This window comes from Prorops nasuta, unplaced genomic scaffold (assembly GCF_024137725.1).
Source record: "Prorops nasuta isolate Cenicafe-Biocafe unplaced genomic scaffold, Cenicafe_Pnas_1.2 PNAS00004, whole genome shotgun sequence".
In the NCBI taxonomy this organism is placed as follows: domain Eukaryota; kingdom Metazoa; phylum Arthropoda; class Insecta; order Hymenoptera; family Bethylidae; genus Prorops; species Prorops nasuta.
Window position 1 is genome coordinate 7,853,553 of NW_027116801.1, and position 15,757 is coordinate 7,869,309.

The 15,757-nt window shown below is 32.2% G+C and overlaps 3 protein-coding genes and 2 long non-coding RNA genes across 7 annotated transcripts in view; 1 reads left to right on the plus strand and 4 right to left on the minus strand.

Moving 5' to 3' along the window:
* Positions 1–15,757, plus strand: part of LOC136773112 (calcitonin gene-related peptide type 1 receptor-like) — a 153,539-nt gene that overhangs the window by 75,499 nt on the left and 62,283 nt on the right. The gene's annotated exons all lie outside the window — the stretch shown is intronic.
* Positions 285–4,249, minus strand: LOC136772227 (UDP-glucosyltransferase 2-like). Its single transcript, XM_066725066.1, has 5 exons — positions 3,182–4,249; positions 2,617–3,033; positions 2,136–2,367; positions 1,796–2,021; positions 285–1,711 (listed from the first exon to the last, which is right to left on the minus strand). Exons 1-5 carry the CDS (start codon positions 3,587–3,589, stop codon positions 1,438–1,440), a joined length of 1,557 nt encoding a protein of 518 aa, XP_066581163.1. The 5' UTR covers positions 3,590–4,249; the 3' UTR covers positions 285–1,437.
* On the minus strand, positions 4,689–11,110 carry LOC136773125 (uncharacterized). The gene is made up of 10 exons (XM_066726555.1): positions 10,064–11,110; positions 9,465–9,884; positions 9,020–9,251; positions 8,717–8,942; positions 8,371–8,649; positions 6,806–7,247; positions 6,005–6,424; positions 5,587–5,818; positions 5,209–5,434; positions 4,689–5,131 (listed from the first exon to the last, which is right to left on the minus strand). The coding sequence occupies exons 1-10, from the start codon at positions 10,469–10,471 to the stop codon at positions 4,843–4,845; spliced, it is 3,174 nt and encodes a 1,057-aa protein (XP_066582652.1). The 5' UTR covers positions 10,472–11,110; the 3' UTR covers positions 4,689–4,842.
* Positions 11,320–11,740, minus strand: LOC136773115 (uncharacterized). The gene is made up of 2 exons (XR_010822561.1): positions 11,604–11,740; positions 11,320–11,507 (listed from the first exon to the last, which is right to left on the minus strand). It is a non-coding gene; the product is annotated as an uncharacterized lncRNA (long non-coding RNA).
* On the minus strand, positions 13,962–15,668 carry LOC136772498 (uncharacterized). The gene is made up of 3 exons (XR_010822470.1): positions 14,932–15,668; positions 14,590–14,664; positions 13,962–14,508 (listed from the first exon to the last, which is right to left on the minus strand). It is a non-coding gene; the product is annotated as an uncharacterized lncRNA (long non-coding RNA).

A 15,757-nucleotide genomic window follows, 5' to 3' on the forward strand; every position in this document is an offset into this window, starting at 1 on the left:
AATTATTAAAAAGAATGACCTATACTTTTAATATCATTCTAAAATTATAAGAGAAACATAAATCGCTGATTCAGTTAAAGGCAGAATCCAATGAGTAAAATCGAGTTGACAGTGATCCATTTGAGCATTACACATCTGTTGATATGAGATAGGTATAGACGTATTTGGCAATAAGAGGAATAAAATAATGTTTAAAATTGTTATATTTGTAGATTATTCTGTACATCAGCAGAAAGTTTACATCTATTTGAATGAGCTGCCATCCCTGTGTGTACAAAATTAATTTTATCATTAATGAAAAAAATTTCAAAAATTTAATTAATGTCCATGATAATATTGAAAGTACCTATCAATGCTTATAATATATATTGTAATTTTAGTTTTTATCTATACTATTTTGTTTACTATGAAAAAATTTCTGAAAAGGATTTTTGACAAGTATTATATCAAACAATTTTATTGATTTTTTGAGCAAAAATTTGTTGCCTGTAATGCAAAGTAATATCTGTTCAAAATTTGTAAAATAATTACGATAGCACATATGTATGGATAGTATTTTCTTCAGTGGCTTTTTTACAATCGGTTCATCACTTCCCTAACTTTTAAGATGTTGCTAAAACTTAAATTGTGTAATAATAATTGAGCGATTCTAATCAAATTCGTTGAAGTATTAATAGATAAAATAAAAATTTGTTTATCTTATAATTTTTCCATTTTACGCTTTACAATACCCAACTGTTGTTATCAGTAGAGTGGAGATAAGGGAAGTGGTTCCCCAATTTTTCTACTCAGTTTAAATATAAAATATTTTAATGTTCACTCAGAAATTTTATAACGACAGCGGTAAATGTTCTCTGATTTCAATCTGTCTTTTTATCATTTTAACGAACAATGAGACACCAACATCTGCTATCCAGGTTGTTATACATTCACCAAATATAATTATATAAATATTTGTGCTTTTGAAAATTACTTAAAAAAATTCTTTTAGAACCACCAAATTATATAGTTTACCTGTAAGATGGATTTATCGAATATATTGAATGAGTGAAATATTGTTTGTACAAAAATTATGGATATACTAAAGAAAATTAATTTTTCGAATCTAACTTTCTTCCTGAATATTGCAAGATCTCATAATACAATTATTTCATTATAATTATATTTATACTAGTATAGTAACAAATTACATTAATTTCAAGCAAAGTAGATATTCTCAAATTTATTTTAGCAAATCTAATACAGTCTTTTTCCTCACAAATGAAATATATAACTTTAAACGCCATGCACAAATATGTCCCTCAGACGCCAATTGGTCATTTTGACGTCATTTGTACTCATATTGCTACCGGGATAATCACCTATTGCGAAAAGTTAATCATATGAAATTGAATGTAGATAAGATAAAAAGAATTTTTAAAGATTGAGAACTCAGGATTATTGAAGTTTTTCCTTGTATGGACGTCCAGGGATGCAAATTTTGAAGAGGAATGCTAGCAAATTGATAATTAAAAACATAAGAAAAATGCAGAGGAGGATGAGTAAGGCATAAACGTCAAAAAGCTGAAGTTGCCACCACTTCAAGTCCATAGCTGGTGATCTTAACGCGTCATTCCCATATTTAATGACATATTCGACCCAAAAATTAACCGTATCATTTGGACTCATCGGTCGATTCCTAAATTTCTCAGATATATTGCGCACGGAATCTCTATGAACAAAAAATGTATTATTTTTAATTTCTTAACTAGAGTTTTCAATTGATTTTTATTTTAAAGAAATTTCATAGACCTACCTATAAACTGATTCGTGTAGTATCGTATTTAAGGCAGTATCCAACATCTCTTCAGTAATAAAATCAACGTCCACCTTCACAGCAATTTTCTTACCAACGTAAGAATTGATATTTATGAATTGGTCTGCGAAAAGAGGCACTCCAATCATAGGTACACCGTAGTATATGGCCTCCTGGGTCCCCATTAAACCACCATGACTGATGAATCCTCTTATATTAGGATGTTCTGAAAACGTACGATTAATTTTATTTATCGATTGATCAATAAATACCCCTGTAAGCATTTTCATCAGTTTCTTTTTTCCTGCAATAATAATAAAAATCTCTTATAAATACTGACTCAGGACTTTGATTTGAGGCAGCCAGGGGGATGTACGAATATTCTGTGGAAGTCCAGCTGGAAGCTCCTGCGGATTGGCTATTTTCATTAATACGCGAACTGGCCCTATTTTCCCAAAGGATTTGTAAAATACTCTTAGAGTATCCAAGGGAAAAGACTCGATTTTTATCATGGAGCCAAATGAAAAATAAACGAATCCCTCTTTGCTTGAGTTCAACCACCTTTCTAAATCCTGATTAAAATCGAGATGAAACTTTAATAATTACGGACGCATTCGTTTGTAACTAAACGTATAAATGTACTGATAAGTAAATTATTGAGTTCAGAGTTGCCTCACAACTATTCCGCAATTAAAATTAAAACATGTGTTGAAATTTCGTGTGTTTGTTAGAACTTGTAAATATTTTTGTTTGGTTTATATATTTGAATTGAAATCATTTTCAGTTCTTGGTTTCTTAAGAGATATTGGACTTTGTATTACCGGCGATAATTTGGTATCATCGTCTTGGATGTGTAATCCACCAGCTTCGATCAATGCAGGAGTGGTAGATTTAATTCCATTGAGGCTGTGATGGGAATTCTCTATGATGATCGCCAGCTTAGACTCGAGCTCCCTGACGCTAGGCATTCCATCGCCAAAATATTTCTTAATAATCTCGTCTTGAGGTTTCGTCAAGTGATTAAAGTAAAGCCTTTGAGTCACAGTGTGTACAAAATTGTAGGTTTTCTGCCAGAAATTCATTTCGGAGACGTCAAACATGTTGTTTGGTACATAAGCGAGATTTTCTGGATTAGATATTATCCAGTTTCCCCACGGGTACATTACCGAGGTACTAACTCCTATTACAGGAACTTTCCACAAATGTCCAAACAACGCTAGACAATGTGCTGCCATTACCTACAATGTTAACGATATATTCACCAATTATTCACTAATGAATTAAATACAGTCACGTATCTAAAATGGTGAATATTATTTCAATATTCTTTGTTACAATTAACGAAGGCAGTCAATGTAAAGGGAAATATTAAGAAGGATAGCTTACCTCGATTATAACTAAATCGTAGGGTGGATCTTTCGGTGGATTTTTCGCGAGATTTTGAATTTCCGGTTTGGCGAAAACTCCGTCGCAGATAGCATTGCCTGCATAAATACTGATGGCATAAGTAAAGTCATCACCTATAAGTTTCTTCATCATTTTGTAAGTGAAATTATTATGCAAAGATGGCCCATAGATTGGTAATACTACGAGGTCCGTATAATTTGGGTAAGGTTTTTTTAACGGAAACGGACTGACGACGTCCGCTTGATGACCTTTTCTCGCCAAACCCTTCATGAGATGCTCGAACATTATAAAATGGCTTCGCCCTTGATAAGGAAAAATACCAAGAATCCTGTATCCATGACAGAGTCCGAGGACACAAAGACAGATAAACCACACAGTAGCCTTCATTACACGACCTTCCTTTTTTCTATTTCAAGTGGTAAAAAAACTTCTCGGGAGGTAAACCCCGATACAAGGAGAATCTTCTCCTTTTACTCTCCTGTTTCCGGAACCGATCAAGCTTCGGATCTCACGGATCGCTTGGCCGGAAGCGCCGGAGAGAAAGAGAGCTGGAAACGTCTCGTTAGACCTTCCTTCGAAACTAAAATTTTAAGACAATCCTCAACCTAAAACATCTGACAATTCATGAAATAACTCCAGCAATAAAAATTAATTACATATCTCGTGAAACTCTAATCATGATCCTGTATTTATTTTTGCGATTTACGAAATATTTAGGCGTCTTAACGATTCCGTAAAACAACTGTTTGTTCAGTTTATACAACCGTTTCATTTTTCTTGTGTTTTTTTTCCTTCTTCGTTCTTGGTCACTACAAGGGTGTTCATTTATTCTAAAAAACGAAATTTGAACTTTCGATTGAACGGATGAATAAACAAAAATAGCCGTTAGTCCAATACTGCCATATTGGTGATGTCTTCACTCTTTTATTTCTGACAATGTGCAAAGTCAGCTTGGTATATTGCATGTGTTTATATGTATAGAGATTTGCTTTGCAAGCAAGCGATTACTTGCGAAAAATTCTCAAATATAGTTTTCTTAGGTGGTTTGCGTTTATCCAAGCTGATGTAATCTCGATTTTCTAATTAGGATGACCGTCATTTTACTTGATGTCAATTCGTATAGTATAACCATAAATATTTCTTACGAATAGAAACTATATAACTTTAATTATAATGTAACTGCATTTTTAACACTGAATATTTGCACCACACATTATATTGTTATTAAAAATTCATATTTCTAATAAATATACATATTAGACATAAAGTAATTTTATTGTTTATCTGCTTATTTATATTTCATGTTATGTATAGCTTTTTTACAGATTAATAATATTTTTAATACTGAGCTCAATAGCAAATAAGATTGCGGTAGCTTGTCATGTTTCTTATTTTACCATTTTAACAAATGATAATATAAAGATATAAAAGCTTCGTCTTCTATACACACATTTATTATCAGGGTTTATGATCAAGCGAATGCACATAACTTTATTATCGAATTTATTTTTAAATCGCTGTGAATAATAAGACAAACTTTTTAGAAAAACTTACAAAAATTTCACTTCCTTTAATAATTTTATATACTATAACTTCCTATAAACAAATAAATAATTAGGTTTCAAAGCTTTAAATAATATTCAATTTCGTTTTTTCTTTGGAGAAATTTGTGACTGAAATAGCATAACCTGGCTCATGCTGTGTAACAATTTAATAATGATAGTAAACAAATAAATAAAAATGAGTGAAACTCCTGCCAAGAAAAGTAAAACGTCGAGTGAATAGGCTTGCCACCAAGGCATATTGACCAAAGGTGATTTTAACGCATCAGCACCATGTTTTATAATATACTCCATCCAATAAATCGACGTGTCCATTGCACTCATTGGTCGATCTTTGAAAGTCCACGATACAATCTTAGCCCTTTCCCTGTAATAAAATTTTATTTATAGTAATACATTCTTATAGGAAATACTAGTAATTTTGTAATAATTAGTAAAAATTACCTATAGCTTGGATCATATAGGACGCGTTTCAGTGCTTCACTCAACGATTCTTTCGTGATTCTATCGTAATCCAATTTCACTGCCATGCCTTTTTTAACAAAAACATCCACATTTCTCATCTGATCACCAAACAATGGAATTCCAATCATCGGAACGGCATAATAAAGTGCTTCCTGGGAGCCCATTAGTCCTCCATGAGTTATGAAAAGTTTCGTATTAGGATGTTCTGCACAAAATTAAGATATATTACTATTATTCTGCTAACATTTGATCCAGTTATTGCACGAAAAAATGTTAAAAGTATATACGAGTTTTCAGAATATATAAACGACAACTACAAGCCATTGAAATATTAATATTTATTTAGCTAATACTTACTCAGCACAGGAACTTGAGGGATCCATGATAATGTTTTTATATTATCAGGCAGTCCTGGTGGTAATTTTGCCTTATCAGCCACTTTCATTAGAACTTTGATCGGTTTTATTTCATCAAATGCTGCGTACATATCATATAAGGTTTTGTTTGGATATGTTTCTATATTCACCATTGAGCCTAAAGTAAAATACACGACACCACTCGTTGCCTCGTCCATCCATTTTAATAATTCCTATAGAAGAAAAAACGATTTTTGTTATTTAATAATAAATGAGCTAATTTTACTTTTTGTATCTAAATGACTGTAAAAAGAAATTTATTATACTTGAAACGTTTTAATCGAGTTATACAGGGCAGCCTTTGCTAATTGGGACTAAATCACGTTATGCAGTGGAATCTTTGCTAGCTGCATACTCACCGGGCTCAATTGGGACTCATCCTCTAGCACGTGCAGACCTCCCACCTCCACAATACTCGTTGTTATTGGTCTAGGACCGTTTAAACTGTGATGCGTATTAACCAGCAAGAGCGAAACTTTTTTCTCCACTTCACGAATATCTGGTAAATCCGGACTTAAATATTTATGTATGTGATCCGTCTGTACACTGGTATAATAACAATAGATGAAAGTGTAATAAATATTTTCTACAGTATTTTGCAATCTCTGCCAGAAATTTGTTAGCGCAGCACTCTCGAATAATAAATTTGGATAGAAGGCACTATTGTATGGATTTCCCATCATGAAGTTCACGTAAGCAAATTCTGTACACGAGGACATAACAACTACTGGAGCTTTTACAATCTCACCCATCCCTATGTAGCAAGATGAACCAAATACCTAAAGAAATAATACGAAATAATACGTTTTTTGTTTTTTTACGAAATCGGTTATTAACCACAATAATGTCGTAATTAAAAAATAAGCATATTAGGGCTAGACATGTATTTTTATTATAAGTATAATATAGATATACTTCATTTAACTTTAAAATACTAGTTAGATTTTAAAACACACCAATTTGATAAGTATACATATAGCATTTATTATTTCTATCGATTACTCTTCCAATACAATATTAGCATATTAGGTTTACAAACGAGATACTCTTGGATCTCTGATTTCATTTATATAGAAATAAATGTTATATAAATTATACGACGTTGTCATATTTAAAGGGAAATATGAATTGTTCTATTTTTTTCAAATTGAAAGACTTACTTCCGTAAGGAGGAGATCGTACTGTGGTCTGTTGGGCAGATCCTTGAGAAATGCTTGCATTTGTGGTTTACCCAAAAAATCACACATGTCATTTCCAAACTGTGTGGCAACTTTTTTCGCACAATTAGCTCTTAAATCTGTCACAAAATCCATTGTAAAAGTATTGACCACGGCTTTTTCCTTTCCGCCAAGGTCAACGATATCAGTGTAATTCTGCAAAGGTTTCTGTCGTGGAAAATGACTGATAACATCCACTTGATGGCCCTTTCTGGCCAATCCCTTCATCAAGGCTTCGAACATCATGAAATGACTTCTCCCAGTAAAACCAAACACTGCAAGGATTCTGTATCCTTCAGAGGTTGTCACGAAAATTGCCAAGAAACACAGCACTAACCAATGTATTGATTTCATGATTAATTTTTGTTTATTTCTCACGTTGGATCTTTGTTGTCAATTGTCATTCGGTTAATTAATTAAAATTATATTCATTTATAATTAATAAATACTATACTTATTTAAGGTTTGAGTTTACTTCCGATGAAGCTGCAATGACGGTTAAAGTCATACTGCGGACGATTTGTCTATTTGAGATGATTAGAAGCGTTTGATTGAATCTGTTTGAATGAGCGGTATAGGAGTAGCCTAAGATATGGATAGAGATTGTGGTAGGGGTTGTCCATATCAACGTAATTTTGTGTGTACACTAATCTCTTACATTACGTTATCTTACGTAAGAGTTTTCTATACTGTACGAAAGGTCATTGCAACTATAGTGATTTAGTATAGTTAAGATTAAATTCATTCGTGTGATCTAACTATTCTTTAAATTCAAGAGTATTTCAATTTTATTGTTATAATATTTAGCTATAGTCTCAGCTGACTCATCTGTTTTTTTACACAGAATTAACTTTAATGATTTGAATTAAAGGTTTAATCAAACATTTCTTACTAGAGAAATACAATAATTAGAGTTGAACAAATAATAATATTTGCATTTTATCAAAAAGAAATTCAAGTTAATCTATAATATACTCTAATAGTATTCAAACTGATAGTCCTATTGCAATATTTATTTTCTTCGAATGCGAATTTTTATTATTATTATTATACAGAAAAATTGTTGTCAGGTGATTAATTATTACTGTAGACGGTAGTATGTAATCGTGTGTTTTGCTCGTCGTGTATAACGCAACTACATCCCATACGTCAGGTTGAATCGTTTATACATTCAAGTCAAATCGTTTGTCGTACAACGGAAAATCACAATTGTGCACTAGACTTATAACACAGCTTGTGCACCAAGCTTGATTGATAAATAAGATTATCCATAACTACCATCAATTTTATCGTATAATAAATAGGAAAAGGAAACTACATCATTATTGTTTGGCAAGCAAGCAAATACAATCCTTAGTGGCATTAATAATTGATCTATGATAGTAAAAGATAAGAAAAGATTTATTGATGAACTTACAAAAGTGAGAATAACATACAATTATTACATATGACTTGGTGAAATTAAATAAATAAGTTGTCACAGAGATATTAAATGCGTTTAATTTCGTTTTTCCTTGTAAGGAGCTTGTGACTGGAAAATGATAATGTGTCTTAGCTTGAGCATTTTCTTGACAAAGAATATAAGTAAATAACTAAAGATAAGAGAAACTCCTAATACAAATCCTATAACATCAAGTGAATAAGCTTGCCACCAAGGCATATGGACCAAAGGTGATTTTAAAGTATCTGCTCCATTTCTTATAACATATTCCACCCAATAAATCGCTGTGTCCATTGCTTTCATAGGTCGATCTTTGAAAGCCCTCGATAGAGTCTTAGCTCTTTCCCTGTAACACAATTTTAATTAGTAATAATCTTGAAGAATACCAATAATCACTTCATAGCTAAAGTCACCTGTAGCTTGGATCATAAAGAACACTGCTCAATGCTTTGCTTAACGATTCTTTTGTGATTCCGTCGAACTCCAATTTCACTGCCATGCCTTTTTTTACAAAAGTGTCCACATTTCTCGGCTGATCTGCAAACAGCGGAATACCAATCATCGGAATGGCATAATATAGAGCTTCCTGGCTGCCCATTAGTCCACCATGAGTTACAAAAGCTTTCGTATTAGGATGTTCTAGAACATACAGTCAAATATTGAGAAACGATGGTATTGCGAATTTTTAAAATTATATTTGCTTATTTAATACTTACTGAGTACAGGAACTTGGGGTATCCATGATAATGTTTTCACGTTATCAGGAAGCCCTGGTGGTAATTTTGTTTTATTTGCCACTTTCATCAGCACTTTGATCGGTTTTATTTCATCAAATGCCTCGTATATATCAAATAGAGTGTGCTGTGGATATGTTTCTATGTTCACCAACGATCCCAAACTGAAATATACTACGCCACTCTTTGCCTCGTCCATCCATTTTGATAGATTCTACATGAGAAACAAACATGTTTTACTGAATTATAAACAAACCAATGACAATGCTTAAACTTATCGTTTTTGAATAACTTTAAATAAACAATCAAGTGAGTCGTACTATCGACAGCCGAGTCTTCCACCGAAAAGATTAATTCGTGTTTGACAAATAAATGTGTCATTGTTGGAGTAACAGATGACACATAGTATTTTGAAAAATTGACTCACTGGGCTCAATTCGGACTCGTCCTCTAGCACATGCAGACCTCCCACTTCCACAATGCTCGTTGTTACGGGTCTAGGACCATTTAAACTGTGATGTGTATTTACCAATACGAGAGAAACTTTTTTCTCTAATTCACGAATATCAGGCATATCTGGCCTCAAATACTTGCGTATCTGCTCCGTCTGTACTCTTGTGTAATAATAATATATATATGTGAATAAAATATTTCCTGCAGTATTTAGCAATCTCTCCCGGAATGTTGTTACCGTAGCAGTGTCGAATATCAAATTTGGATAGAACATACTGTTGTATGGATTTCCCATCACATCGTTTACGTAAGCAAACTCCATACATGATGACATACCAATTACTGGAGCTTTTGCAATCTCTGCGACTCCTATGTAACAAGGGGAACCAAACATCTGAAGAAATTTTAGCAATTGTAAAAATTACATTAATCAAACATCCCTGTAAAATTACTTTTTTTTCCTATTTTATATTAATCCAATTGATTTAAAAAAAATTGGAAAATTGTATAAAAATTAAACAAACATTAATATGTAAGAATATATACTAACGTAATTAAATTGAAAAAACTTACTTCTACGATAACTAGATCATACTTGGGTCTTTTAGGTAGATCTTTGAGAAATTTTTGCATATTTTCTTCGGTCATAAATTCGCACATATCATTACCGTATAAAGTAGCCACTTTTTGCACAGCATTAACTCTCAAGTCTCTCGCAGAAAGTATTGAATAGCTGTTGACCACAGCTTTCTTTGCCGTTTTGAAGTTAACAACATCGGTGTAATTCTCCAAAGGTCTACTCCGTGGAAAATGACTGATAACATCCACTTGATGACCTCTTTTGGCCAGTCCCTTCATCAGAGACTCAAACATTATAAAATGACTTTTTCCAGAATAACCAAATATCCCAAGGATTTTGTATCCTTCCACCATTGTAAGTATTAATAAAAAGCACAGACATAGCCAACGGATAGATGTCATTGTTAATTTTGATTTTTTCTTTTACGTTGAAATTTAAAAAGTTATTGTCATATAGTTTAATAATTATAATATCTATAGTCTATTTGTAAATTAAAATCTAATATTTATTATTTCTCCGACAAAGCTTCAAAGGCAGTTAAACACACACTGAGTCTTATGACCATTTCCAATTAGAGTCGTTTGATTGAATATACTTATACATATATGTCATAAATCAGTTGCCCCCAACATAGATAATGGTCATTGTAGTTGTTTTCCGTAATAACAATACTTTTATCTATGGTAAGCTCTTGCATTACGTTATCTAGCTCGTGACAGCTTATTTTCAGGTGATGAAGGGGGTATATTTACTAAATTAGTTCCCTGTTATTGAATACAGAAAATTTCCAATACACTATATTGTCTTAATATAATCATCACGAAATAATTCTTGTTTCATTTTTTCTTAGGACTTGACGCTGAACAAGTAATTAATTTTTCTGAATAGTGATAACGTTCTGATTAAATCTACTTTATTAGGAAAATAAAGCCATCTTGACTCTTTAAATAGTAATATTTGAATTCCATTAACAAAAAGTAAAGCCATTTTTTTACTAACCATAAATTTAAATATGTCATATAAAAGCCTTGATGACGTAGAGAGGGAGCTGTTATAAATAAGTTATGCAGAAATATATTGATTATATTTATGAATCATATTTTTCTATGTTTCAGATTTTCAAATTTGTGTCACATTTGTGCAGACATACTATGGTTTCCATTATACATAAGAAATTATGCATACAATGCATTTTAACTGAAGTCAAGACAAGGTCATGAACGAAAAGAAGCAATTATAGTGACAAGAATAAATTTGAGTTTCACATTTAATTACATAATCTAGTGATAGTAAATAACAAAACAAAATCTGATAATTAATAATCTGCAGAGAAACTTAAAGAGAAGCTGCTCTTAATGATTTTACAGTATCAAGTAAAGTTGCCACTATAAGGCACATCAATGAAAGATGATATTTTAACGTGTTTTAGCTCCGAATCTAGAACACAATTTCACCCAATTAATCAACGATTCCATTACACTGATTACAAGATCTTTAAAAAAGAAAGTTATTATATATAAATCTAGTACTTACCAAGCATGGCAACTTGAGTTGATGATAATGATTTCACTTTGCAAGCAAATTTAGTGGAAATTTAGTTTCCGACATTTTTTAATCTAAATTTTGATGGTTTCATTTCATCGAATGTTACGTTATATGTCAAATACAGAGCTCTCAGGATATGTTTCTATGTTCATCAATTCTCCTAAAGTTAAATACAAGACCCCACCCTTTACCTTGTCACTTCATTTTAATAGTCCTGTCAAAAAAAAAGAAAATAAATTGTCAAGTTGAAATCATAAAATAAATTAACATCAGTCTAACGCTGACTCGTTTCGAACACGAGGACAATATTTTTTCGTATATTTGCATTCTATTTATTCCACTTAAAGCAGTATGTTACGATACATTTTTAAATAAATCAACAAGACAGCTTTGCTGCTGACAGTTGATGCTTTTAGGAAAATATTTAAATCGAGTTAGTGATAAAATTTACTCCCTTCGTAAACAGGTGACACGCGTAACTGTATGTACAGCTTATGGTAGCAAATTCGAATCAAACAAATAGAACAGTTACGAATAGTTTGGACGATCGATAGAACATCCAATTCCAAAATGCGATGTGATTTTCGTGCTGCTTACCAGAGCTTCAAGAATGAATACCATAAGTAAGGCAATTTAATTAAACTTGCCAATTTGCATTGGTTAAAATTGATGAGGGAGAAAAAGAAAAAATAGAGTTAGTGAAGAAAGATAATAGAGAGGGGTGAAGAGATAAATGTTTTTTAGAGAGATTTTTCAGTGAACATTCAAAGGATAAAGTTTGCTAGAAGGGAATAGAGTAAGGAATCGAGGGATTCCTTCGAATTATCGTGAGCTGACTGTAACTGGGGGCAAGTAACTAGTGATAAGGCTCAATTTCCGGTAAGGTTCGTTCTATCGGGTCATTGAAAGAGAAATTACCGAGGGTACGTAGCAGTTTCTAGCAGGAATCCATCGAAGAACGATTCATCTCTCTCTCTCTTGCGGGAGATCTTAATCCTGCCTATAGTACTTAACCGCGAGCAGACTTACCGAGTTCAATTCGGACTGGTACTCCTTCACGAAGGACCTACCACCTACTGCCTTAGTGAAACTATTTGTTACAGACTTATAGGTCTGTTTAAACTGTGATGGACGTTTTTTAAATAAATTATTTAATTTTTTATGCTCGTGGCATATAAAATGACGTTTTCTAAGGTTTGTTCGAAGAGTAATGTGAAGAATAGTGTGTCGTCGCAATTCAATAAAAATAAACTGCACTTACGATAATAGGAAATGAAGAAATATATTAGACATAAATGTAAAACTAATCCACGACACACGGAAATGGAAGTATAAAGGGTGTGTGATCAATCTACTTAAACACCGTTTTTCTGTCTTGGATAAGTATTACCCTTATTCTGTTTGTTTAATTTCAATTTTTTTTTATTATCAGAAGTTGACTCGCATGAAAATAATACACGTAAACTCGAGATACACCAAAATAACTGTGCATTATTTTACATTATACTGATTATAAGAGTGCATTTCAGTATTTAAATGTGGGTGCTTATATGCGACTTGGATTTAGTCTTGTATTTTAATTAAATAAGTATAGTATATTAGCTCTGATTAATGTTAGTTAACAATTATTAAATCATTTTTTAGCGTCAATCCGATCGAAATGTGATATTCTACTTGTATATGATGATAGTGATGATGGATTATGGGAATACATGGCCTTTACCATGACCCTCATTCCCTATGTAGTCAGCTCAAACGAGTCAAAAAGAGGGTCCTGAATCCTTACCGTTTTTTATGAATGTCTGAATGGTGGAGCACATTTAAAAGCAAATTGAAAATAATTGAATGTACAATATAAAAAGGATCAAGCCCAAAATTATGTAAAAATAAATTAAATGCATTAAATCTTGTGGAATGAAAACAGAATATTATATTTCCATAATAATGTTCCATAAAATAAATCCAGTTGACGAGATATGATAGAATAAGTTTTAAGAACAAATTTTAAATTTTTCCATAATGTCGAAATTTGTTGTGATTACTTCTTTTAAAATTACAACCAATAATTGTATCTGTGTGTGTGTATATTTTGTAATGTATTCTGCCTGATGATAGCATAAGAAAATAAAGCTTGTATTAATATGTGTATGCAAGTACAAGAAGTATCGTGCAGAGAGGAGGAAGTACACATTACTGAGCACATTTACTATAATGCATGCGAACGATCCGTCCAGTAAACTTTCCACGTATACTTCGGGTAATGCCAATGCTGGACGTGACTTGATGCATGGGTCTCTTTTTTGCGTCATGGCTTCGTTAAAATACAAACTTTTTTTAATTCATATAGGGCAAACTACATACTGTATAGTGCTATAGATTTAATTTTACGAAAAACATTTATTTTACTTTTTTTATTATTATATACGTTTTATCAAGAATGCAATTTAATCGCAAGTGCAGGTTTGCCTATGCAGACCTATGAATAACAAACATTTCTATATATACACACAGTATATGCGTTTGTACTAAATATTATACAGAGGGGCAAAATTATAAAAGATATATTAAATAAATTTATCTCTTCTCCTATAATACATTTATTTTATTAAAAATCGTCTGTAGCTTGGACCATATGGAATAGTTAATACTTATTCAGTACAGGCGAGTTTGAGATATTTTTGATAATGTCTTTACGACATCAGGGAAACTTGGTGTGTATTAGTAATTTATTCTTACCCATCACTTTTATCAAAATTGCGCGCGATTGATTTTATTTAATCAAGGATTACTTATTCCTATATTTCAGAATGACCTCGATCTTCAGCAATGATTCTATATAGTAAAATATACCACTTCTTCCTTCACCTTGTCAATTTATTTATATATATAGATCCTGTCAAATATTAAATTTGAAATTTTTTAGAAAGCTTCCAAGAAAAATATTAAAATTAACTTAGTTATAGAATTTACATACTGTGACACATGTAGTTGTATATACAGCATAAGATGACAATAGAAAAAAACCAAAAGTTACGAATAGTTTCCCTACCTATAAAATATCCAATTTTGAAAACGAATTCGATCGCTCATACTGTTTGCTAGAGTTATTCAAGACTGATCCTGATAAGTCAGGAAATTTAACAGAAATTGGTAATTTGCATTGGTTAAAATTGATGAGGATGGAAAAGAAGAGATATAGAAAAAGTTAAAGAGTAGGAGGAGGTGGCAATTTCTAGCGAGGATCTATCGAAGAACGATTCTTCTTGCAAAAGATTTCAAACTTTCGCAGATAGAAGGTAGCCACGAGCAGACTCACCCGGCTCAATTTGGATTCGTTCTCCTACATCCATAACCTTTCATGTCCTAATGATGCTGTTTATTCTACAGATCTTGGTCCTTCCAAATTGTGACACGTGTTCATTAACAAGAAAGAAGCCCTTCTCTCCACTTTATGAATTACTGCCAAATCTGAACTCAAATATTTGCACATCTATTTCCTTTGTATTCTCGAATAATAACAATATAGAATTATGCAGCAAATGTTCTCTAAACTATTTTGCAGTTTCCATGAGAAATTTGTTACCGCAACACTGTCAAATTACAAATTTGCATAGAATGCACTGTTGTATGGATTTCTCATTATGTTGTTCACATAAACGAATTCCATACTGAAGGACACAGCAACCACCGGAGCTTTTGTGAATTTACAGATTCAAATGTAACAAGTGGAGCTTAAAGACTTGAAGAGATACTACGAATTGTGGTACTTCTGCTTTTGGATACAAATATATGTTGATTTTATACAACCAAAATTGAAAACATTTACTTCAGAAGAAACAGAACGTTAGTTTTGTGGTCCTTTGGGTATAAGCCCTTGAACATCTTTTGATTATCCAACAATGCACGTATGGTTTTTCTGACCTGCATGGCAACTTTTTTTACAGAATTTTGAATGTAATCCCGTTTAAAAGTATTAGTTATTGTGTGTGTTTTTTATTGTTCCTGTGAGATTAAAGATATGAGTTTAATTCTCCAGAGGGTTATCTCGTGGAAAATGACTGATAACATCCACCTGGCGACCTTTTTTTGCCAGTCCCTTCTCATCAGGACTTTGAATATTAAGAAATAACTTCCTCCAGAAA